Raw genomic sequence first — 25,255 nt, forward strand, 5'->3', positions numbered from 1 at the left:
TGTTTTCCAGAAAAAAGTGGAAGACCAGCCCAACAGGAGCCCCTCCATATGGCTGGCCATGTACAGTGCTTTTGGACGACCGATCCTGCTCAGCAGCACCTTCCGGTACTTGGCTGATCTGCTGGGCTTTGCTGGGCCACTGTGCATTTCTGGCATTGTCCAGGGCTTCCAGAACACAACCAACAACACAAACACCACAGAAAAGGTAACCTGACAGCAGGGATTGACAGGCTTGGCTAGTTTAGTTCTGGATTCATGAAGGGTATTTAATACACCTGGTTTTTATGATTGTCACTGTATTGTTTCGTGTTTTCTTCTGAGCAAATTGAGGTGTGGTTTTTTTTTGTGGGAGACAGTGAAGTTACAAACCAGAGTAGTGGAATGGAGCTCAGATAGTGGAGGCTTCCCCCAGTTCCACAGAATCACAGAATCATAGGTTACGCTGAGCTGGAAGGGACCCACAAGGATCATCCAGTCCAGCTCCTCGGCCCTCCACAGGACCATCCTCAAGAGTCACACCATGGGCCTGAGAGGATCATCCAAAACCTCCTTGAGCTCTGTCAGCCTTGGTGCTGTGCCCACTGCCCTGGGGAGCCTGTTCAGTGCCCAACCACCCTCTGGGGGAAGAACCTTTTCCCAATATCCAACCCAAACCTGCCCTGACACAGCTCCAGGCCATTCCCTCAGGTTTCCCAACTGTCTGCCTCTTGATGGAGTCATCCCAGTAGTTCTGGGGAGAAGAAGGAACGACTTTTCTGCTCCTCTTCAACTGTCCCTCTTTGCTCCAGGCAGGACAGCCACTGGTGGTGCCTCAGGGATCCATCCAGCAAGGATCAACCTGAGAATTTTGCTTAATTTCTGTCCATTTCTCAGTTTGCAGTTCACTGACAGGTTTGAGCTCTCTGAAATCTGTTTTTCACTGGGAAGCTGAGAGGAGTCAGTCCCTGTTTGTGACTGGTTATACTGCTGATTGCAGTGATGAAATGGGTTGGCACTCGTGAGAAATTGAAAAGCATTCACTTTATTCAATGACTCTCTTGATAGTAAAAATTCACTAAAGACACTGGGATACAGTTAATTTCAAGTTCCACTGAGACTGAACTTTCAGAGATCACCTCTAAGCACTGAACAAGCCTCTGATACAGAACATTTTCTAACATAAGAAAAAGAATTTATTTCATTAGAGAAAAATATATGTAAAGTTATTTTACTGACTGACAGCAGAGAAGAAATGAGGAAGAAATTTTCCTACACATGTCTCCTGATAACAGAGATCTCTCCATACACTTTATGAAGTCAGTAATTTGTATTTGAATAAGCAGACAGGTACGTAATGGAACAACATTTTCCCCTCCAGATAAAGTATTTGACCATCACCACTATCCAAATGTCTTTTTCTTGGCTGCTCCCTCCTGACATTCGTTTTCTTGACTGATGGTCTCAGTTTGGCTTTAGACTTTCATTGCTCTGAAGGAGAGTTTAATTGTGCAGCTTATCAAATAAAGCTCTTTGTCATCCTTGAACCTGCACATGCTGGACTTGAGCCACGAAGTCAGAAGGCAAAGTGCATGTTTTGCCTTCGAAAATGTTTTCTTTTTTTGCATGTTGAACAAATAAGGTATTTAAGCTTGAAAATAACCTCTGGATTTCAGAGTTAGGAATCTGTGTCTTTTCTGCTTCATTTATCTTCTTCACTCTTCAGTGCAGTGGTTTCAGTTGTGGGTTTCTCAAAGTTTTAATCAGCCCTGGCTAAAGGGAAGATTGGAGTCATTGGAAATCTTGAAACCCTTCCAAGGGTCTGGCTTGGTGACAGTCACTATTTCTCTTGGCCACATTTCAGAATACATTTGCCTTTAATTTATGGATTTTGATAAACTTTCTCTTGGTCTTTCTTCCTATTACCCATTTCTGCTTTAAATTCTCTCGAGTTTCAGTTAATGTGAACAAACTTAGTTTTATGCTTTTTCTGCCCTAATTCCTGAGTGCTCTACATACATTGAAGAAAAGGTATTTACAAATGTTATTTTATTATTGATAACTCCACTATGAAAACATGGGGAGGTTTGATGCATCAGAATGTGAAGGGTTTTAAAATATATTTATCTGACCAATCATGCACTTAAACAACTCTTGTTTCAAGGAGTCTGGGGAAAGCGGTTTGCTTTCCTATACTGCCCAAAATGTTCATCTCAGAATCAGGATGGGTATTTCAGTAAAACAGGCTTTTTCCTTCTTCTTCTTCTTCTTTTTTTAAATCTCCCTAAGAATTCCAGTACATCCTGCTTCCAGCTGGATCGGAAATACCAAAGGAACAGTCCCTCTTGCAGTATTTTGGTACATTTGTTTCCTTTACTGCCTTAAACAGAGCAGAACAGTGAACACAAAAGCTAGAAAATGAAAACAAATAAAGTGATTTAAACAAGATTTTTTTCTCTCCCCTCTTGAGGCATCAGAACCTCATTTTATGTGGATTACTGGCATTGTTTTATTCAGTATTCATAGGTATCCTAGACTTTAATTCTGGAAGGAATTGTTTCCATAGTATGCAAGATAAGTAATCCCATATAATAAAAAAATATTTCCTTTGTGGCACAAGTGGAATGAGCTTTATTTTGTACTGACTAGCATTTCTATGCTCCAAGTCACCAGAATTTGATGGAGAAACTAAAGGCAAGGCAGACATGGGGAACTTACTGTCACTTGCCAGCTAAAACCAGATCATTTTAGAACTGCTAGAAGTTGAGATCCTAAGTCTTTGAAACATGAGTGGAGTATTTAATTTTGTTATCTAGGACAGTGAGAAATCTGATTTTGATAACTTTCCCATAACACCATCAATATTTTTCATTTTAATGCAATGACTGAATTTCCTTGTTCCCAGTTTCTGAAGAAAACACAATCCCTCTGATGGTACTCAAATGGCTTTTTTCCTTTCTTTTAGGTGAAGGATCCATCCAACTCCTATCTTTCCTCGGAGGAATTCCTCAGGAACGTTTATGTTTTGGCAGTCCTTCTCTTCCTGGCCCTCATCTTGCAGAGGACGTTCCTGCAGGCATCCTACTACGTGACCACAGAAACCGGCATCAACCTGCGGGGTGCCTTGCTGGTGAGCAAAGACGTCCTGCCAAAAAAATTCCCTGAACAGCAGCTTCAGCTTTGTGCTTCCATCTCATTTGTCTCGTTCTTTATCTGAGGGCTGAGCTAATGATGGTTTGGGAGAAGACACAGGCTGTGTTTCTGGGCTTTGTTTACCCAGAAAACTGGGCAAAGCAGCATCGCCGACGCAGCCAAACGGTTGGCAGCGATTCTTTCTGCTAAAAAAACTAACCTGTAGAAGTTTAACACTCACTGTGTGCTTGTAAGAACACATCTTTGCAGATGAGGAAGGATATAAGCAGCGTCATTTCAGCCCTGCATCTGCTTTGCTCGTTCCCTTACGAGTTTGCCCTTGCTGGCTGTGAACAGAGTCATCTGCAAAGCATCTTCGTTTTGTGGGAACCTTGTCCGTGTGCCCTGAGTGGTGATGCTGGATATTTATGCCCTTTTGCACAGAGCCCTGTGGGATGGGGTGGGAGTGATTCATCTGCAGAGCTGTGTCTGCAAACCCAGCATCCATTAACCCCCTGTGACAGTTGTGTTTATGGACTGAGGCCAGCAGCTCCGGCTCAGCACGTGGGTGGGTTGTAGCAGGGCTCTCCCAGACCAAACTCCACAGGCAGCAGTAGCAGGAACTGATGTTTTGCCAGATGTAACTAACCATGGGAATATCAGCTCAGAGTGGAAGCTGCTGCTTTTCTGCTCACTGGGACTGTTGTAGCTGCTTCAAACGTTTTCTGCCTTCTCCCAGGATAAGATGCAGGTACAGACTTGGAGAAGAAAGAGTGCCTGGTTATTTCCTCATGTTTTTGTCACTCCCACTTGCCAAAATGGGGACTCTTAGGAGCATATTAGCTCAGTTGGTGCTAATAACATCACAGCTGTTGGATCAATCCTGTACAGGTCATTCACTTTAGAGTTGGACTTGACGATCCTTGTGGGTCCCTTCCAACTCAGAATATTCTGTGATATGAAGCTGATGTAATTCACCACAGCCTGTAGACATCTCTGATTAATTCTACAGTATCTACATTGGACAAAACAGGTCGAAGAGGACAAATTATTTAGAAAAAACTTCCTTGGAGCTGCAGTGATTGATATTTGGTCACCACTGTGAATTGGGCTAACAATATTTGTCTTTAAAAGTCCAGTAGATATAAACCCTGATTAATTCAAAACCCTGTTAAGCTCCTACAAATTTTGTGGAAAGAGGTGGCCAGGTAAAGGAGAGAAAGCCAAAGGAATCCATACCCCCCCAATCAAAACTTCACAGCGTAAGTTTAACAATCTTTTCAGGCACAAGGGTCTCTTTGAGAGAGAGAGAGAGTGTCACAGAAAAGCAGGCTCACCAAATGTTTATTATAAAAATATCTTTGGCCAGTCTCCTAAATTTTGAATGCTTTGTTGCCGTTTTGTTCTATTTTAGGTCTGCATTAAGCAACAAATCTTTTGAGAGGAATTGGAGCTTTTTGAAGCCAGTTCTCTCTCTCTGTGCTTTCTCTCCCTCTGTCTCCATCTGTCTCTGTCCCAGGTGAGAGACTGGGAGAAGGGCTGTCTTAGGCCAAGGCTGATGCTGCAGTTTGAACCATCCTGCTGCCAGAATTGTTTCATAACTACACCATTTTATTATCTTCCATTTTATTCCTCTCCTACAGGCAATGATATACAATAAGATCCTGAGGCTTTCCACGTCCAACTTGTCCATGGGAGAGATGACGCTGGGACAGATCAACAACTTGGTTGCCATAGAAACAAACCAGCTGATGTGGTTCTTGTTCCTGTGCCCCAATCTGTGGGCAATGCCTGTTCAGGTAGAGCATCAAAGAAAGGACCTCATTTCAGGGATCCTTCAACCTGGTTGGGAAGGGTCTGTGAGACTGCTACAAAACCCAGAGGGGAACGTGGTCTTCATGCTCATTTCCCAAGAAGACAAATAAGCAGGAATGTGGCCCACTGCTTTTATTTCTGCCACATGGCAGCAGCACAGGCATCTGACAGGGCTCATTATTGCTCTTTGCAGTGTCCTCTTGTAGCTGAGTTTTGTGGCAGGAGCAAAAAGCAATTGCATCCTTCTCCGTGACCGCCAGCAGCACTGACGGTGCTCAGAGGAGCTCCCCTCTAAAAAACCTTAGTTACTGTACACATCTGGACCTTAAAAAGGCTGGGAAAGAACCACAGGCAGACCTGTGGGAAGGAAAGGTTAAAATTATCAGTCTGAAAGAAATCTTCAAAAGTGCCAATTGCCTTAATGAACTAAGACATGCTGGTTTTCCACGAAGCTTGGACTCCTGTAGCATCCTCAGAATTTTAGCTTGGGGTGGGTTTGGCATTGTCCTTACCTGTTGGTGTTCCCACTGACATTAAAGAATTTTAAAAAGAGATAGAAGCAACTCTTATTATAAGTATTTTATATTTTTTTTAATACCTCGATTGACTATTTTTTAGGGGAAAAAAAGGAGTTGGAAGAAACTAAGCTGTGTTTCCTATGAATGCTTTTCCACTCTGGAAAATGTGTTAGGACTGTTTTGCTTATAGCAAATACTGAACTTATATCCATCCGGTGTGATCAGATTTAGCCATACCCTGGTGAAGATCAGGGTGAATCCTAGAAAATACATTGCTCATCCACCAATTATGGCCTGATATCCTGGGCAAACACTCCTTGCAGAATCAGGGCCCAAGTAAGGGCTTCAGTTTACACCATGTGCAAATTGCTGCCTGCAACCTTTTATTATTCCCTGAGAAAACGGCCTCTGGGTATGAGAACTTGCAGCACAGAAGCCTGAAAAGCTGAATATTGCTTTGAAAATGTTAAACTTGCATTGATTCTTACTTCTGATTGGGTAATAAGAAGGGAGGTTTAAAGGCAGAACTGACTTGTTTAAGAGATAAAAATATGAGATAGGCAACTAGTTCTGTATGCCTCTAGTAAAAATACTTCAGTAGTAGAGCTTGTATTAACTGAGGAGCCAGAATCCCAGTAGTTGCATCACAACCATTCCCAGGTAACCTTTGTGGGAAGTGTCCCCACACTCTTTGGGCTAAGGCAGTGTGTTGGTGTTTTCCTACAGATGGTATCGATGAACAAGCTCAGGTTGTGTCACTTCCAGCACATCTGCTTCATGCTTCAGTGCCTGTTTGAGATGGAGGACCACTATGAGACAATGCAAATGTGATCCAAGGCAGCCCTAAGAACCTCTGAATGCTCCCAGAGTGATGTAAGGAGCTCTAGTGTAAATAAGACTGGAGGCCAGCAACTCTCTGAAATGCCTCGGGGCAGGCACCATCATTTTAGTGCTCCTTCAGCTCTGTGGAAACCCAGCCTGGATTAGAACTACCAGGCAGTAACACAAACTATTTAGTTAATGTCAAAAATAAAGGCTTCTGGGTTTATTTCCCACACTTTCCAAACGTGACCTTCTGAAGTGTGTGCTCAGCCCATTCCTAGGAACCATTTAAGTGTTTATTAGAAGAACAAATATTTTTCTTCTTGGTACTGTTCTGGCATATTGAAATCTACTTTTTTTTTCCCACCCTATGTTGTTGTTGTTTCTTTTTTTCTTGACAGATAATAATGGGTGTGATCCTACTCTACAACTTGCTGGGAGTGAGTGCCTTGGTCGGTGCTGCAGTCATCGTGCTCTTAGCTCCAATGCAGTATTTCATAGCTACAAAGTTGGCTGAGGCTCAGAAAAGCACCCTTGTAAGTAAATTATTTCAGTGGCATCTGTGGTCCAGGAATGAGAATACTGAGGCATCAGGGTTTCTGGGTTCTGTTCCTGGAGTTAGTGAACATCCCTTAGTCCCATCTTCCTCTGTGGCTCAGTGTCTCTTCCTTCCTCACCTTTGTCAGAGGGGATTCCCAAAAAAAGTAGGTGGGCCTTGACCTGCCTGCTCTGCAAAGAGCATTTTTAACCCAACTAGGACAATTTTGCCTGAATTCAGCTCCACAGAAGGGTGTTATTCCCACACTCAGACGTTGTATTTCATAGGATGTCAGCAAAGAGTACAAATGACCGATAAATTATAGCAGGAAATATTAAAGAATGTGCACAACAGACTTTTTGCTCTCACCCCAAGCTTTGGTATTCTCTACAAATCAGCTGGCACTGCTGCATTAATATCTATTTTGCATTCTTCAGGGCTGCAAGTTTGTTTTGCTGTCTAATTTAATTCACCAGTTGGAAATGTTTTCTGGGACTTTGTCTAATTTTTAACTTTATTGTCGTGAACCTTGAACTTTTTAAGTCAACTTTTGATGTTTAAGTTGTCAAATATTTAGAGATCCTTTTTATTTTAATATTCAGTGACCAAATTATACACACATGGATCCAGTCTCCATCAGGCTTCAATCCTGTTGAGTTGTGCCAATTTGTACAATCTGTACAAACTGCACATAGGATTTATCTTTACATGATTTCAGAAATAGTCTGAATCTTTCTTATTGCTCTTTTCTGACTTCCCCTGATTCATAACAGCTTTTGGATTATGATTTTTCCAAAATGTATGATTTTACCAGACCTTATGGTTACTGCTCTCTGCTGAGGGGCAATTAGCTAAATATATCAATAAATAATTCATCTATTTTCATGACTGGTCTGTTTGGATCCCAGTATAAATCTTGTGTAGCAAATACACACATTTAGTCTTCTATCTGTTGCTATGGACACTGCTGGCACACTAATCCCCCTCCCTGAGCTTCACCCACTGTTTGAAGGGTTGGGATGCTTCGGGTCATTTTGCTTTGCAGAACAGGGTCACTTAATTTCCTCTCATGGCTGTAACCATTTTAATATCATCTCCAAAGAACCTGGAATTTTGTATTATTTTTCTAAGTATGGCCCCTGCACAAAATCACGAACAAACAAAATTGTGCATTTTTAATGAATTTTCCAAGAGAAATGAAGGGAAAAGAACATTCCCATTAAGACTACAGACTCATTACCAATTTCTTATCCTGGTTTTCTTTTGAAATGAAGGACTATTCTACTGAGAGATTAAAGAAAACCAACGAGATCCTAAAAGGCATTAAGCTGTTAAAGCTGTATGCCTGGGAGCACATATTCTGTAAGAGCGTGGAGGAAACGAGGATGAAGGAACTCACCAGTCTCAAAACCTTTGCACTTCATACGTCCCTTTCTAGTAAGTGACTTTATTTTTACTGCTTGGAGATGGATCCTGTTCTTCAGGATCTTCAGGATGTCAGCATTCCTCCTGACTTCAGCTAAAGCAAAACCCAGCTGTGCCTGTGACACTTTTTTTGGGGAGTGTAATGTGATTAAAATAAAAAGTAATGAGATATATATATATATATATATAAGACAGAAGCTTGAAAAGATAGAGTATGTCTTGTTGATTTATTTTTGTAGTGAGTTTTCTGCTACCTTCATTATGACATTACACATTAGCAGCTCTGATTGCAGCAAAGACAAGTCAGTGTCTGAAAGAAAGTGTGTTTTGTGTAATGGAGAAGAGTTGAGAGGGTACTGTTTTAGTTGTGTTGCATAATATTTGTGCACATAATAATTCTTCTCTGAGTTTACTGGAATATACAGATGAGAGAATTCCCTGGCTCATTTGCTGGTGTGTTTAAGATCTCTGACTACCATGGAAGGAAGTTTCTTCCTGCAGAGTAATTTTCCTTTGGGAGTTTTAATGGCTTGAGTTGGAAATCCAAGAAACTGGATTCTTCTGGTGTCACACACTTACTGTAAAATTGTGGGTTTTTTCTTATTTCATATAATCTGATACCTATTTTGTTTTTCCTTCCCAGTTTTTATGAATGCAGCCATACCAATAGCAGCTGTTCTTGCAGTAAGATATGGGGTTTTAATTTTTAAACTTTTCCTTATAAAAGGTGGAGAAAAGGAGGGAGGGGGTGTGTAGAAAAAAAAGAATGGACACCATTGTTATTGTAGCACCTATTCCTCATAAAGCCAGAAGGTGAGTTAATGAGCCCCTGTTAACTGGAGGAGAGTATGACACTGGGAGTGTGCATTCCCAGAGTGTGGATTGGTAAAACCAAAAAGAAATATTATTTTTTTTACCATCAGAAAGAAAGAAAGAAAGAAAGAAAGAAAAAATCATTACAATTTGAAAGGTGACCCCTTTTGAAAAGCTCTTTTTCTGAAGGGATTTTGGGTGGCTTTGCTTGTCTCTTCAGCATTAAGTGCATTATAAGCCAACATTTCAGTTTTCAAGAAAGGGCACTCTGCTGTTTAAGGAGGAATAAGTGCCTGTGCTCTGGCCAGGTTTAAATCTGAACCTCAAGCACTAGAGGAGCTGTGGCATGCCAGGGAGTGTGGGGTTTTCACAGACCACATTTTGAGGGCGTTACTGAGAGTATGGTGAGAGTGGGTATCAGAATTGGTAGAAACATACCCACAAGATTTGCTAGATTCTCACTGATCTTTCTGAGTTATGTGTTTCCTCTAAAGCCTGAAGCCAACTACAAAGCTAGATGGAACAATGAAAAGTTTCCTCATTCTTAAATGTGTAAACCTCCTGAAACTGTGGGCAAGGTTAAAAATTTAAACTGAGGTGCATGTATAGCCGAGAAAAATATTCTGCTTGCTATCCTTGCCCCTGTTTTTGGAGAGCCCTTGTCCTGACCTGCTGTTTCCCTGGTGTGACAGACCTTTGTGACCTATGCCTACACCAACGACAAGCCCCTGCAGCCTGCCCAGGCCTTCGCATCCCTGTCCCTGTTCCACATCCTGGTCACTCCCCTCTTCCTGCTCTCCACCGTGGTTCGGTTTGCAGTCAAGGCTATCGTAAGGTGAGTGGCCCTTCTGCTTTCACCAGCTCCTTGGCACCTAGTTCAGTAATAAGGAGTTAAGATGTGGGACTCAGGTGTTCAAAGATGTGAGAGAAATCAGAGTAAGCAGTTCATTTTACTGGATGATACGAAGAAACGGCACAGGAAAGGCGTTGATCTGTTGGAATGAGTCCGGAGGAGACCACCCAGGTGGTCAGAGGGATGGAGCACCTCTGATATGGGGAAGGGCTGAGGGAGTTGGGATTGTTTGGCCTGGAGAAGAGAAGGATTTGGAGTGACCTAATTGTGGCCTTCCAGGACCTGGAGGGAGCCCGCAGGAAAAATGGGGAGAAACTATTTCAAGGGTCTGAGGTGACAGGACAAGGGAGAATGGCTTCAAGTTGTCAGAGAGGAGGCTTAAATTGGATATTGGGAAGGAATTCCTCCCTGTGAGGGTGGGAATGCCCTGGCACAGGTTGCCCAGAGAAGCTGTGGCTGCCCCATCCCTGGCAGTGTCCAAGGCCAGGTTGGACGGGGCTCTGAGCAACCTGGGATAGTGGAAGGTGTCCCTGCCCATGGCAGGGGGTTAAAATGAGATGCTCTTTAAGGTCACTTCCAAACCAGGCCATTCTCTGATTCTGTGATTATAAATGATCCATTCTTTCTATGATTTCACTGCCTTTGGCAGTTCAGACTCAGAGCTGCACTGTCCTTCCTTGGGCAATGCTCCTCTGCTCACAGTGTGGCCACTCATTATCACTCTCATTTAGAACTTTCTGGGCTCTTGTCACTACAGAGAGACTGGTGTGAAGCTCTGTAGCAAGACTGGCCCTGCTGAAGCCAGAAAGAGAGACTTTACCTCCACAAAGGGTGCACTGGGCTTTCAGTGAGAATTTGGCAATGTCCTGGCTGACGTGTTCCAGGCACTTTATTTCTGCAAAATAGCCCAACAGAACAGCTTCCTTCATGCTGGGCTATAAAGCACTTGATCTCGAGGGAGCTGGTTGGTAGGAAGTCAAATTTCAGGCTTTTGGCTGCTGTGCCAGTGGCCTGCACGGACAGAGTCACGGTCACAGGGCAGTTTGCAGACCTACACACTGCCAGGATGTCCCAGGAGGCACAAACTGGCACCTGACTGGCAGCAGTGTGTCCGATGCCAAGCACTTGCAGGATGTGAGGACAGAACTAACCTTCCCACCCAGAAGCATCACTCCCTCATGCCCAGACTGAGGGAGGTGTTGCATTGCTGATGTCACTGCCTCTCTTTGGTGGGTAACCATAATGACAAATAGCAGTCAAAGGGACTTCAGGCTCCCCAGCTGTCCTTTGCCAGCACCACACTGACTTCAAAAAACAAAAATAATTAAAGAGGGTTTATTTTTGTCAAAGCAGCAGCAGGGCCACATGAGACATTTTCCCTAGGTTGAAAAGGATTTCTGAGTACTGGAAAATCTCAAGGCTCCTCTATAAATCATCCAAGCCTCTACATCTCTGTACTATGTTTAGCAGAGCCCTAATATCAAAATGGTGTGTACATTTTCCTTAACACTGCTGGCCACTCCTCAGGACACTATTTAGGGACCATATTTGCCAAAACAAACTGTATCCTTTGGCAAACTCATTTCCTAACATCTTTCTCCCATGAACATCATGTCCCCCAAGCGAAGAATGAAAAATGTGTGCCTGGCCACTCCGTGGCTCTGTCCTCAATCAGATACATAGATGAGTGTCTGCTCATTTGTTTTATGATTAAGTGCTTATGCTTTGGTCAGAATTTCAGTTTTATATTCAAGAGTAGTTCTAGTGCCTTGAAAACTTTTGAGGGTACTTCATTTAAATTTGAAGAAAGGGGTTGATGTTTCCTTGGGCTCATGATCAGAGCAAGGTCTCTGATATTCCACAAAAAAATAAGTTCTTGCTTGGTGCCCTTTATGAAGAATGAAATTCTGACATGGGGGTTAGAGACATGAATTTTCCTTCCAAAAGAGGAGGTAGAAACAGGAACACTGCCAGGAGGAAATAATGACAAGTAGCAGTGCTTTCTCCCCAACCTGCATCTCTGTGGCTCGAACGTGTGTTGATAATTTATCATGAAATGTGCAGGTGGACCTTGAGACAGGACCACTTTCCCATTTGCAGATCAGTGTTCAAATCACTGATCTGAAGGCATATGTCCTCCTGCTTTCCCGGTCTCTGGCCCAATACACTTTGATTTTGGTTTTTGCAAAGTCACAGAGCTGCGCTGTGATCAATGAGTGGCTTTGTTCCATCCCTGCAGAAGCTGTGTCAGGAAGCACCTACTGCACTGGCATTTCCAGAGGTTGTAGGTGGGTGGATGACTCATTTTTACACCCTGACTGTGTGTAGTCATGAGAAAGGCCCAGAAGAGATTGAAACCATTCCCACAGAGCTCCCTTGGCACCCACATGACCAGCCCTGCTCTTCATTCCCAGCTACCAGAGCGATGTTTGATTATTTTCATCTGTCCTTCTTCCACACACATAAATTTTCATTTGCCATCAGAGTGGCAGATAGTCTGAGAGGAAAGTGAAAGTGTCCCAGGAACTTCTTTTGGAACATTTCTGATAAACGCTGCTGCACAAAAATGGGATTACACTCATGGAAACCTGGGATTGTGCAACTCACTGTCCTGTTTTCTTTCAAGTGTCCAGAAGCTGAATGAGTTTCTCCTGAGTGATGAGATTGGAGACGACAGCTGGAGAGGGGGGGACAGCTCTGTACCTTATGAATCCTGTAAGAAGCACACAGGACTTGTAAGTTCTGGTTTATGACACCAAATTTCAAAGCCCTGTAGCCCCATGCAAGACCAGTGGCTGAGCTGATAAATCTCGGGAGTTTTGGCTTCTAGCCTGACTAATATTGACCAATTTTGTCTCTTCTATGTCTTAATCTCTGTGTTTCTATGATATAAAGGGTCTCCAAACACATATAAGCGTTGCTGAAGTACCAGTAATAATAAAAATCCCACAACACACCAAGACATTTGCTCATGGTTCAAATTAATGCTCCTCAGTTTTTATAAAAGCCCCAAGTGGATTCCCTGTGGTTATGGGCTTTGTGCTGTTTATTCCCACTACATCCCATTGTGTCTTGGGCATGCTTAGATAGGAGCAATTCCTGCTCTGGGAAATTCATAACTGGAGGTGGGAAAAACCACGCCAAACTTTGTGAAATAGCAATTAAATCCAAAATGCAGTTTCTGGAGTGCTAAACATACAGTGAATTTGAGTAAAATTTGAGAACAGAAAAAAACAAAACAATGGAGATGATTTGGGAAAAGGTTGTTTGTTTGTTTGTTTGGGTTTTTTTCTTTCATTTTGACATTTTAAAAAAAGCCAGATATTTCAGGTCTTTCAAACTGATTATACAAGTTGAAATGTGACTGAATCTTGAAGACAGCAACAGAAAGAAAGGACTAGCACAAAGATAAGTTTGACTTTGAACTGAATTAAATTATTTTGCCAACTTGAACAGCATTTCTTGTTTCTCTAGACAGACAAAGTCTAGATAGATGATGGGGAAAGGGAAAAATGAAGGCAGTGTCTGTAAAAGTTAAATCAATAATGAAATATAGTCCAGCTGTAAGGAATCACTAAGATTATGTTGATTTAGCTCGATACAGAGGTGCTTACAAATAACCACAGGTAGCTCCGAATAGAGCTGGCTCCAAAATCACAATTATCCCTCAGGAAGGTGCTCTGCACAAGCTAAACTGACCTGCTTCCCACTCCTGCAGCTATTCTGCTTCCAAGAACTAACTGGTAACTCAGCACGTCATCACACTTTTAGTGACACAGCTTTGCTTGGAGCTGCCTCAGGTAGGGCAGAGGAGGGTGAGAGGGGAAATTTGGGGTGGTTTTGCATGGGAAACAACAAAAAAATCAGGTATTTTCTGTGCTTCAGTTAGAAGTGTTTAAAGCATTACACTGTGTGCATGACAGCAGGGTCTCTTTATTATCACACACTGGCTTCTTGTTTTGAACTGGTATCAGTGGTAAGAAAGGGATTTACAGGGAACCAAATGCTGTCTTCTCCTGAGGATTCCAACTTTTCCCCTGTGTTCACTTCCCTGTGCAGCACACCAAGGCCATCAACAGGAGGCAGCCCTTGAGGTACCAGCTTGAAGGCTATGAGCAGCCAGCAAGGAAGCAGACACGACCCGTGGAGATTGATGACATTGCCATCAAGGTGGTTTGAAAACATCCTCTTGTTCTTCATGAGGAGCAGCTCCTCCTGAAACAGCCCCTGATAGTGCCCAGTTGCTGCTGCTATTTCAGATTTTCCCCTGTATGTGTCAGCACTTTAGCCAGAAGTGCAGTGAGAAGATTTAGCTTCAGGCCAGGACTTTATAGTGATCCCTGTCATGAATATAAAGGAGAAGAGCTTAGAATATCTGACGGGCAGGAATTAACAGAGGTTGATCAACCTGTCCTTTCTTACAGTTCTCATTCAATCTTAGAATAAAGATCAAAACTTCTGAGTTGACACCGACCTGTTGGAGGCTTCCACAGTGATTAAAGGGATGGAAATATGAGGAAAGGCTGAGTGAGTTGGGAATGTTCAGCCTGGAGAAGAGAAGCTTTGGGGTGACCTAATTGTGGCCTTCCAGGACCTGAAGGGAGCACACAGGAAAGATGGAGAGAGACTATTTCCAAGGGCCTGGAATGACAGGACAAGGGGGAATGGCTTCAAACTGACAGAGAGCAGGTTTAGGTTGGATATTAGGATGAAATTCTGCCCTATGAGGGTGGGGAGGCCCTGGCACAGGTTGCCCAGAGAAGCTGTGGCTGCCCCATCCTTAGAAGTGTCCAGGGCCAAGTTGGATGGGGCTCTGAGCAACCTTGCATAGCAGAAGGTGTCCCTGCCCATGGCAGAGGGGTTGGAACGAGAGGATCTTTAATGTCCCTTCCAACCCAAGTCATTCTATGATTATTTGATCCATATTATGACCTGTCATTTATTATGATATTATTTTATGTTATGTTTACCATGTGTCCCCACTCAGTGTGCTCTGTACAAAGAATGCCTCTTTAGTCTTGTATTTGACAGAGTGAAAGTATTTAGTAGAGTTCAATTCCAGATTATCCCCTTATTTCATTCTATACAATATATATATTTGTGTATGTATCTTTTCTTATTCACAAGCTTTTCTGGCTTTGGCAATCTTTAAAAACCTGACTTGTTGATTTTTTGTTTGATTTGTTGTTTTGTGTGTGTGTGTGTATGTGTGTACAACTTATTTAAGTGACATAATTTAAATTCAAACCAGCCATTCTATTTTTCCCCCTGTGTGTTTATATATGTGACATGTGGTAATTGTTTTGTAGGTGACCAATGGATACTTTTCATGGGGAAGTGGCTTAGCTACGCTGTCCAACATAAACATTAGAATCCCAACAGGTAGGACAAAAGCACACCTTAGACATGAAACACGTGATGTCAAACTGTTATTACTAATTCCTTTTCTTGCTGTTGTGAAAAGCACAAAAGTACACCTTTAGATTTTTATAAGAAAAAAATGAAAGTTAAAAAATGTATACAAAGCCATGACCTGTATTGGTCATATAGCAATAGCATTAGATAAATTATGTGGAGGTTTACATACCTTTATACAGTTTTGATAAGAGTACAAACAAAGTCAAGAGTAAAAATAAATACGAAAAAGATGGTTGCAAAAATTCATTAATATTTTTAATAGGGAAATTAAAAAAAAAGAAAGAGACAGAACTCCAGACTTGTTCAAACCAAGGGTGAATTTATTCAGTATCTTATTTCCACCAGTTGGTGCCCAGGGACACAGCTCTCATGTCTTGCACTTTTCCTGCCATTCATCCACATAATAGTCTCCCAGTTCACAACTATTTTCATCTCAGAAAATGCAGCTTTTCTGTCAAGAAAACCTCAATTATTTCCTCTTTCAATTAATTTGTCCTTGTCAAGCTGAGTTCCTGTAATTCCTTGAATCCTCAGTGTCTTTTGCCTTTGGGTTCCACAGGCAAAAACCTGTGGAATAAAAAAACCACAAAATAGTGGTTTGTTTTGGAAAACTTACATAGCAAGTGTGACAAGTAACAACTACTGTTTTCTACTATTATTGTTATTAATGATAATAATAATGGTACTGCTAATAATAATAATAACATGAAATACCTAACACTATTGGTACTTGATGCTATTAAGTAGCCTTATATTTTATTTTTATGGCCTATCAAGTGCTTAGTTTTAAAATAGACTATTGCTTTAGGCTGATGCCACATGGCTGTTTGAGCAATCCCCAAGTCTGTATCATTTGTTTCCATGCAGCAGTAAATGGAACAGTCAGGGGTGAACACTCCTTTGTGCTGGCCCAGTGCCACATCCAGCACCAGTAGAATGCCTTTGCTGCAAGGAATTTAAAGTCTAAGGCCAGGGCTTCCACAAGCTGGGTGAGCTAGAGTTTACCTCCTTTGGAAGGAGTAAGACCCTTATATTCCAAGCTGGAGAGAGATATGGAAAATTTCCAACACCTGAAGGGAACCCACAAGAAAGACGGAGGAAGGAAGGCCATTTATAAGGGCCTGGAGTGACAGGACAAGGGGGAATGGCTTCACAGTGACAAAGAACAGGTTTAGGCTGGATATCAGGAAGAAATTCCACCCTGAGAGGGTGGGGAGGCCCTGGCACAGATTGCCCAGAGAAGCTGTGGCTGCCCCATCCCTGGAAGTGCTAACAAATTTAACCAACTAGTTCAGAAACGCTCCACACCTGGATCTAGTTGCACCTCATCGACTTTCCTCTTTTGAAGATGTGTTCTTTTGCTGTTTTTCTTATTATCATAGGTCAGATGACAATGATTGTGGGTCAAGTTGGCTGTGGCAAGTCCTCCCTTCTCCTTGCTATATTGGGCGAGATGCAGACGCTGGAGGGAAAAGTTCACTGGAGCAAGTATGTTTGTATAGCTTTTAATTGCTGTGTTTAAGGAGGAGGAGGTTGAGGTTTACTGTGAGAAATGTAAACTTCGTGCCTCAGAACTGCATGTTGAGTGATTATCATCACCCAGATCCTCTCTGGAATGCATCACCTGCAAACTTAAGAAGGGTTTTCGCTGTTGTTTGTCACGGTTCAGAGCAGGCAGAGCAGACTAAGGAAGGGGAAAAGGAATAGTCTGGCAATTAATATCTAATATATTAGCCTAGCAAATGACCTGAATAGAAATTCAGATCATCAAAGAGGCATGTATTTCTCACTCAGAGGTGCTGCTGCTGGCAGAAAAAAAAAAAAGTGATACGATAACACGTATTACTGCTTTTCTCCTTCCCTGGTACAGGATCAAGCCTCACCTGTGGAAGTCTCTGTTACTCTTTACAGTAACCCCAAAACTTGTTCTTTGATTTTAAAGATCAGCTCTGTTTCCTTGAAACTGCCAAGCCAAACTCCTCTCCATTAACTTTTGGCTGAGGAAGAGGGAATTTTGTCACAGAGGCCAATGTTTTGTTGCCCCATCCCTTGACTGGTAACCTCCTTCATCATATTTTTCTTAGAGCAGTGTTGAAAGCTGGATGTTTTCTGCTTTTCCTGTGCTAATATCCATGGTATTTTTTGCTCTCCAGCTATATTTCACTTTGTGCTATTCTAAACATATGATCTCACTGGAGTAGCAGGTACAGTTGGAGCCAGGATAAGACTAACTTTGAGTTTAAGCTTTAAAGGAAGAAGAATATGTGATTTACCACAGTTAATTTCTTGGAGACACGTAATGAAGGTTTTTACATCCCAGTCAGGCATTGTTTTTCTGAGTAGTTTGAAAAAAATACCAGGGGTAAGTAAAGGTGTACCTTGAAATGATTCTCACACTTGTTTTCAAAGATATAGTTGAGAAAGATTTGGATTTTTTGTAGATAAAGATATGAAACCTGAGGGAGATTAGAGAAGTGAGACATCCTAGAAACACACTAGAGACATTTTATTAAATGTTTCATAGTTATGAACGATGAGCAACAATAAAAATGAAAATTTCACATTGTCCAGGGGATAGGATCGTGCTGTCAGCCGGTTGTCTGTGCATCACCAAACAGCTCAGGTTTCAGGAAGCACCTCAGGCTTTACTTTTCATTGCACACTTTAACTGGTACCGTGACGTAGCTGATGCAAACGTGGTTATGTTTTGCTGGTAATTTCAGACTGCCTGGCAGACAGATGAATACAGAAGGATACTTCAGGTATTTAACCAAGTGGATCCTCTGTTTTGCAAAACCATAATGGAGGTCCTATTTACTCTCTTCAATCCCTTCCCATGTGCTTCTACGTGCATGACTAACGCAGCTACTGATCCAGGGGTGGAATGCAGGGAATTCCCCCACAAATTCAGGCACAACAACAAAATAACAGTAATAAAGGATAAGATCTCAGCCCCGGTTGTGCTGGGGCGATCTTGCAATGCAGCACTGGGATCTGAACACCCTGTTGCTGTGGATGGGGACTGCAGTAAGAGCTGCATGTCCTGCTGCCAGGGTTGTCACTGGTTTGGCATCTTAGGGAAATAAAAGCACTTTAGCGCATCTTTCTGTAAAAGATCTTGGCCAGGGCAAGACTTATGGGCCAGATCTCAGTTCTTGCCACTTATGTGAGCCGTGTCTCAGTTATGTTACAAACCTTAGACACACAAAAAAACAGCTCTTTGTCTAAGGTTTGTAGCACATCTGAGGCTGTCTGGATGCAGTGACTGAGCTGAGCTTGTTTCAGATCTGAATTATTAATATGAAATCTACACTAGGACAGTTGTGGGGATTATGCAGAGACAGGTATTCCCCTCATCCACACCAAGCCAAACAGCCAGAACCATCTTCTCAGACTGCCAAGCAGAGAGTAGCTAAAGTGGAAATCCCTCCCTTACTACACATTTTCTGTGCACTGGACTGGTTTCTGTGCAAACAGGTTGTTGTATTCTGAGTGAAAAGGTCGGGAAGCACGAGAACCATTAAACAGATCCTCACAAGTGGCCTGTTCTGTCCTCAGGTGTCAAAAGGGATACAAGATAAGTTGGGAAAAGGCAATGCTCCCCTCAGGTTGCAGTCACAGTAAGAGCAGCTCACCGAAACCACATTGTGGGCACTGGAGGGATAAATTATCAGATAAATGATCCTTTGGCCAAAATCAGCATAACTACCCTGTGCTGCTGTGGCTGGTTGCAGGGACAGGACTAAATTCCTCTGAACTCCTGCTTAAAATTCGTGTAGATGCTCAGTCCTCATCTTGCCTCAAATTTCTTGCCTTTATTAGCAGAGGAAGTAGTTCATTCTGTTGTCACAGTGGTATCCCAGAGATTTTGTATCCCTTCATTCTCCTCCCTTTTTACTTTGTAGGCTGAGGGGATCACAGCCTGGTTAGAGATGATTCAGTCTATTTTAAATCATTCACTATAAAAGCGTAACCAAACTTCAAGGTCTTCTATGTGTTCGTTCATGGGATTATTGGTGTGTGGGTTCTCATAGAAATCTCACTCATAATTTGGGAGAATTAAAGTGTATTTGTCAAGCTAAGCATGGAATGACATTTCTAACCAAAGAAGTGTTCAAGTAACTAAGATTCAGAAATTAGTCCTTGCTCATTCAGATAATCTGTTTGATTCCAGTGGCAACCATATTAAATCTGGTATTGACTTGCAAGGGGTCCTGCAAGACTTGTGCCCAGTTTTTGTTAAACTGTAGTTCGGAGGGCACTCCCAAATGTGTACATGAAAGCACTATCTCTTTCTCTACCACTGCTATGCCCTGCTGATAAAAGTTTGGGGGCTTTGAATGGAGCAAATTGAGGTTTTTTTTTTGTTGGGCTTGACCTAATTTCCAACCCCTTTTCAATCTCTTGTTACACTACAGCTTTTGCTTTCTTGTAACTTTATTCCACTGCAGAGAAGATCGAAAGCTTCTGTTGAGTACGAGACCAGTTCTAGTGAAGTGATGTCTCTTTTGAGCCTCAATTTGTGGCTCCCTGACACTTCTGAGAGAACCAGCAGGACTTGCTCCTCTCCAATGCAGTATCTTTTCTGACAATTGATGCACAAAGGAAAGACAGACTGTGCACTTTGGGAGGTTTGAATGATCAAAGTCCTCAGAGTGCTGCTGGGTCACAGGTCTGGAATTCTGGGAAGATGCTTAATACATGAGCCTGGCATTACAAGGACACTGCTATTAGAATTTTCTAGGCTTGGATATTCTCCTTATGAGTGCAGCTACATTTACTGGTATCCCAGCAGTCAAGAAGACATTTCTGCCTGAGCAGTGAAACATTTCATCTGGAGGATTCATAGGCCTGAGAGAGGAGGAGAATTTTGTTCATGGTTTTGGTGGTGTTTTTTTAAGTCAGGAAAATAATACATTAATATCAGTTTTCCAGTCCCTTCCAATGCCTGTTTCTATTTACCTGGCATAAAGTTACTCTTCTATGTTTTGGACTTTGCAGTGATGCATCACCATGCCTGGACATGAGCATCATCACTGGTCCAGAACTGCTTTTGCTGCCATTCCAGGCCCTTAACGCAGTTTTTGAGTCAATTAACAAACAGAGGGAGCTGCAAAATCGTTCATGTCGTTGCTGCCACTGGATGCTCTTCAGAATGAGTTTCTTAAGGATATGATCCTTAAGAAGTGGAGGTTGCCAAGGAAAGCCTTGTAATGCCGTGCTTTATGCAGCCTCAGTGCTGTAAACAGGTTCAAGGTCTCTTCTGATTCAAAAGTGTGTCTGCAGAGCTGATCTTTGCTCCAGGGGAAATCTGACATTAGCTGGCAGCTCTTGCAGGTCACTGGCAGAACTGTGTGGAGAAGTTATTGCTTGTCAGCCTTTTACATGCCCAGGCAATGTTAATATTTTAATTTTTCATAGGTTTTACAATACACTTTTAATTTTTAATACATTTTCTAACAATGTAATTTGCCTGTTCTGTCACTGTGTGTTATAGATATGAAACTGTTGTGTTTTTAGAAAAGTTTTATGTTTTTACTAAGACCTTGTTTGTTTTCCCTTCAAGAACAAAAAAACCCCAACTTATGTTGATTTCTTAAAATGTGTACTTAACTCCAGTTTCCCTGTGTGTAAAACTAGCACAAATTGTTATTCTTTGTATTTCTTGCTTACTAAATGTCATTTACCGTAACTTACAGTGTAAATGAAACTGAACCTTCTTTTGAAGCATCCAGAAGGTATTATTTCTTTTTTTTTTTCAGTGTATCTTAATACACTCATTAATTCCTTCAGAATTTCCCCAAACCTTCATCTTTGTTCTCTTCAGCCATCTCTGTTTTCTTGCCATGTTGGTGATAACTGTTTACTATGGGATTAATTGACAGACTGTTTTAAATCCAGTGGATCCCAATCCTCTCCAGCCATTGTACCACTACCTCAGTCTTGTCTAAAAGATGTCCAGTGATCCCAGGTCCCACCTGAGAGCACTGGGAGTTGAGTGTGCTCCATGTTGTGCAAGGCAGGGCCTCTAGATGGATTGGAGACATCATCACGTGGATCCTCCCGTGTGTTTTGTGTGTTTTGTGGGGTTTGTGCCGTGCCTAACCCAGGCTGTGTGATAGAGCAGGTCACAGAGGGAGCTGAAATCAAGCAGTGCCTCCCCCCCTGGCTCAAGGGAAGGGGCCTGCAGGTTTAAAAGAAGGACAAACAGAACTAAAAACATGTCCTGACTGACAGACAAGTAGTGGCACACGGAGCTGTGGTTGGGAGACACACCAGGATTTGCTGCCCGCTAATCCTGAGGGCATATTTTGTACTAGTGCATCCTGAACTGCTTAAACTCCTCAGAGTTTTGGGATACTACTGATGCCTTCTAACCAGCTGTTTCTCATGCCCCTGCACCCTCTCTGTCATCAGCAAATCCTAGATGTTTGCACACAGAGTTAACCAAATGCTTTGTTGGAAGAAACAGCATCAAAGAGACTGAGAAGGAACTCAATTGTGGCCTTCCAGGACCTGAAGGGAACCTACAGGGAAGATGGAGAGAGACTATTTCCAAGGGCCTGGAGTGACAGGACAAGGGGCAATGGCTTCAAACTGACAGGGGGAAGGTTTAGGTTGGATATTGGGAAGAAATTCTTCCCTGGGAGGGTGGGGAGGCCCTGGCACAGGTTGCCCAGAGAAGCTGTGGCTGCCCCATCCCTGGAAGTGTCCAAGGCCAGGCTGGATGGGGCTTTGAGCAACCTGGGCTAGTGGAAGGTGTCCCTGCCCATGGCAGGGGGTTGGAACAAGATGATCTTTAAAGTCCCTTCCAGCCCAGGCCGCTCTATGATTCCATGTTTCTGTGATAACTGTTCAGATCTGTGAGCTGACACCAGCTCACCCCTCCTTCCTCACACACCTTGGGCATCTCAGAAAAATATCTGCCATTGCACGACCTCTTTTGCTGCTGTGCATTGGCAAAACAACCAGAAGAAAAGAACATGTCATTAGGTATGCAGACATGTTGAAAAGTTGTCTAAAAAATACTTGGGGCAGTGCAGTGATTCCTTTCCAATCTGTATTAAACTGTCCTCTTTTCCAATACTGAAAGTAAAAAATCACCCACTAAGGAAAAACCACTTTATGTGTTTGGCCACCTAAAATAATCTGAAACTTCAAAAAAGCAGCAAGTGAAGTGTACTGATGCCATTTGAACAGTGTCTTTTCACATATCCATTTTGATGTTAGGGGAAAAAAACCCCCAAGTAACTATTCTTATGAGAATATAATAATTTTTACTATTTAATAATTTGCCTTTGGATTGAAATTGCAGTTTCTAGATTGAGGTAGGTACCAGCCATTTATAGGAGAATAGAATGCAACCTGGAGTGTAGATTTTGCCATCAGGGGAGAGAGAGAGTGGGTGCTGTTCTAACAAAAGCATCTCATTTAAAATCCTTCCCTCCATTTTTGTAACAGTTGCTTTGCTTACGTGTTCCCCCGTATTTCTCTGAATGCACATTCATAAAATTAACCTTAAAAAACCCCTGATTCTCAGGCATTTCATGGTGTGGCTGCTTTGCTTTTTTGCTAATGCTCTGAATCTGCCTGCAGTAGGAACAGATACTCCGTGGCTTATGCAGCTCAGAAGCCGTGGCTGCTGAACGCAACCGTGGAGGAGAACATCATCTTTGGCAGCCCTTTCAACAAACAGAGGTAAAACAACTTGGTAACTCCTTTTAGAGAGGTGGTTTTTTTGTTTGATTTTTTTTTTTGAGGTTTTTTTTTGGCATATTCTGTTGTTAGTTGGTAGATTTGGAGAAATATCTATCAATGCCCATTAAGCCCAGGGGGTGAGCTTTGGTAAACCTGATTTTATCCACCTCAGAGGAAGGTTTCTGGTTTAAGTGAGCCTTTCAAGAAGATGTGTGTGAGAAATCACACAGGGCAGTGGCTCTCCTTGGGATACAGAGAAAGCCATATCTGGGATTTCCAAGGTGAGGTGAATCCCACTTTTGGAGGCCACTGACATATTTGTTTTTTTGTTTCATGGAGCCTGAGGTTGCCAGAGGACTCTGGAAATGGGAATTCTAGGCACGTTTCCACTGAGTTTATGTGCTTATCCTGCTGTGATCCAGTTACTGGAGCACTTTTTTTACAAAAACACTGCAAGAGAATAACCTTAATTCTTCCTTTGGAAGCACAGGAGAAGGGGGTGTGACAGATGAGGTGCACAGCTTTTATTGTGCCTATCCAGCTTCTTGTATCCTTCTAAAAGGTCAGTTAAGAAATGGGGGAAAAGTGACTGGACTTCAAGGAAAACAAATTGCTGATGTTTTCATCAGGCAACATCCTCTCTGTTTTAAGTTATTAAAAATACACCACGTTCCTCTCAGCCTGTGCTTTGTTAAGATGGATGAGTCCAGTCTGAGTCGATAAAACTTGACCACAACCAAATACCTCAAAATCCAGAGAAGCACCCAAAGTTTCAGGATCCAGATTCTTTGGCTACTGCATCCATCAGCCTAAATTCACTTGATTCAAAGGGGCAAGGCTGAATTATGCCACTCAAATAGTCTGACCCCCAGCTGCCGATTGGCAGGTCATCTGTGATACCCCACGGACCTAGAAATCTCACAGCAAATTTCAAGGCTTTGCAAGTTGTTTCCTGGTTCTGGCAAGACCAGAATCACTGCAAGGACCCTTTGTCCTGTAACACCACCGTGAAGAAAATGAAGAGGCACCTAAAGGGTGGGGGGAGAATAATAACTCACTGCAAAATGGCTTTAAACCCTCCAGAGTCCAAGAAAACAGCTCCGTGATGGGGGGGAACCTACTCAATAATTTAAGCAATTAAATCTTTAAAAAGCAGTGTTGTCAATAAAGATCTCTAACAAACATGACATTTTTTTTACGATGCTCCAGGATTAGCTGCTGAGTAATCACCTTGCCCTTCTAATTTCTGCAGTTATCCAGCCCTCACAGAGCTGTAATAACTTAGCAGTGGATTTTTCTTTTTTTTCAGCAGAGTAAGTGGCTGGTTAAATAATTGCGGTGCCCATGCTGTTTTTGCAGGTATAAGGCTGTTACAGACGCGTGTTCTCTGCAGCCTGACATCGACTTACTGCCATTTGGTGATCAGACAGAAATTGGAGAACGGGTAAATAACACAAATGCTTTAATCCCTGCTTGGTCTTTCTATTAAGAAGACACTCTCTGGTGTCACCCGGACAAATCTGGGCTGCCAGACGGGTAAATAGTTGTAACTCACCAAGGCTCACTGCAAAAAAAATGTTGAAAACTTTTTTCCTTCTTCAGCTGTCTCTCAAATGGGATTTTTTTGAGGAAAGTCTCCTGTATTTTGCATGCAGAATTGGATGCTTGCATTTGTTACATTTTTCAATCTAAAAAGCCTACTGTGCTCAGAGCAGTTCTTCATAATTTACACTTACCCGTGAATAATAATTTATCTTCTGATATTACATGAGGATTACGCTTGTTTATCAACAGAATTAGCATTTTAACGAAGCTTTTTATATTTTTCTGGAGCTCTGTATAATTGTGAAAAATCACATTTCCGGAGGCCTGTCATTGCTGTTTATTCAAAGATGCCTATTTTTCCTCCATCATTCTCATTAGGGGATTAATTTAAGTGGAGGCCAACGACAGAGAATCTGTGTTGCTCGAGCCCTCTATCAGAACACCAACATTGTCTTCTTGGTAAGATTCTTCTTTTCCACATGAGGCAGGGAAAGTCAGTAATAAAATTGCCATTCCATATATTTATGTTAGATTTAGGAGAGCTACAGGGACTTGTGTTCGACTCCAAATCCAAATTATAGAGGTAGGAAATCAGCAGCCACCAGAGGCAGCATCAAAACAGACTGGGAGACTGATGGGGGTGGGATTTCCTACACAGATTAACCCTGGAAGAGTAGAACAGATTCTTTTAACTCCAAGTTA

General features: G+C 42.3%; 1 protein-coding gene across 5 annotated transcripts in view; it reads left to right on the top strand.

Annotated features, from left to right (window-relative positions):
* Positions 1 to 25,255, top strand: part of ABCC9 (ATP binding cassette subfamily C member 9) — a 71,179-nt gene that overhangs the window by 19,041 nt on the left and 26,883 nt on the right. For 4 of the 5 annotated variants that reach the window (XM_050324313.1, XM_050324315.1, XM_050324314.1 and 1 more), the window contains 15 exons: positions 11 to 205; positions 2,942 to 3,106; positions 4,752 to 4,907; positions 6,665 to 6,799; positions 8,076 to 8,238; positions 8,870 to 8,910; positions 9,732 to 9,874; positions 12,519 to 12,627; positions 13,952 to 14,062; positions 15,202 to 15,274; positions 16,693 to 16,798; positions 21,010 to 21,048; positions 22,907 to 23,008; positions 24,368 to 24,452; positions 24,932 to 25,012. In XM_050324313.1, the coding sequence (XP_050180270.1) occupies positions 11 to 205; positions 2,942 to 3,106; positions 4,752 to 4,907; positions 6,665 to 6,799; positions 8,076 to 8,238; positions 8,870 to 8,910; positions 9,732 to 9,874; positions 12,519 to 12,627; positions 13,952 to 14,062; positions 15,202 to 15,274; positions 16,693 to 16,798; positions 21,010 to 21,048; positions 22,907 to 23,008; positions 24,368 to 24,452; positions 24,932 to 25,012 (1,704 nt within the window). The remainder of the gene's footprint in view (positions 1 to 10; positions 206 to 2,941; positions 3,107 to 4,751; positions 4,908 to 6,664; positions 6,800 to 8,075; positions 8,239 to 8,869; positions 8,911 to 9,731; positions 9,875 to 12,518; positions 12,628 to 13,951; positions 14,063 to 15,201; positions 15,275 to 16,692; positions 16,799 to 21,009; positions 21,049 to 22,906; positions 23,009 to 24,367; positions 24,453 to 24,931; positions 25,013 to 25,255) is intronic. The other variant, XM_050324316.1, reaches the window with a different exon arrangement.

Source organism: Myiozetetes cayanensis, unplaced genomic scaffold (genome assembly GCF_022539395.1).
Source record: "Myiozetetes cayanensis isolate MyiCay16 unplaced genomic scaffold, myiCay2020 scf3, whole genome shotgun sequence".
In the NCBI taxonomy this organism is placed as follows: domain Eukaryota; kingdom Metazoa; phylum Chordata; class Aves; order Passeriformes; family Tyrannidae; genus Myiozetetes; species Myiozetetes cayanensis.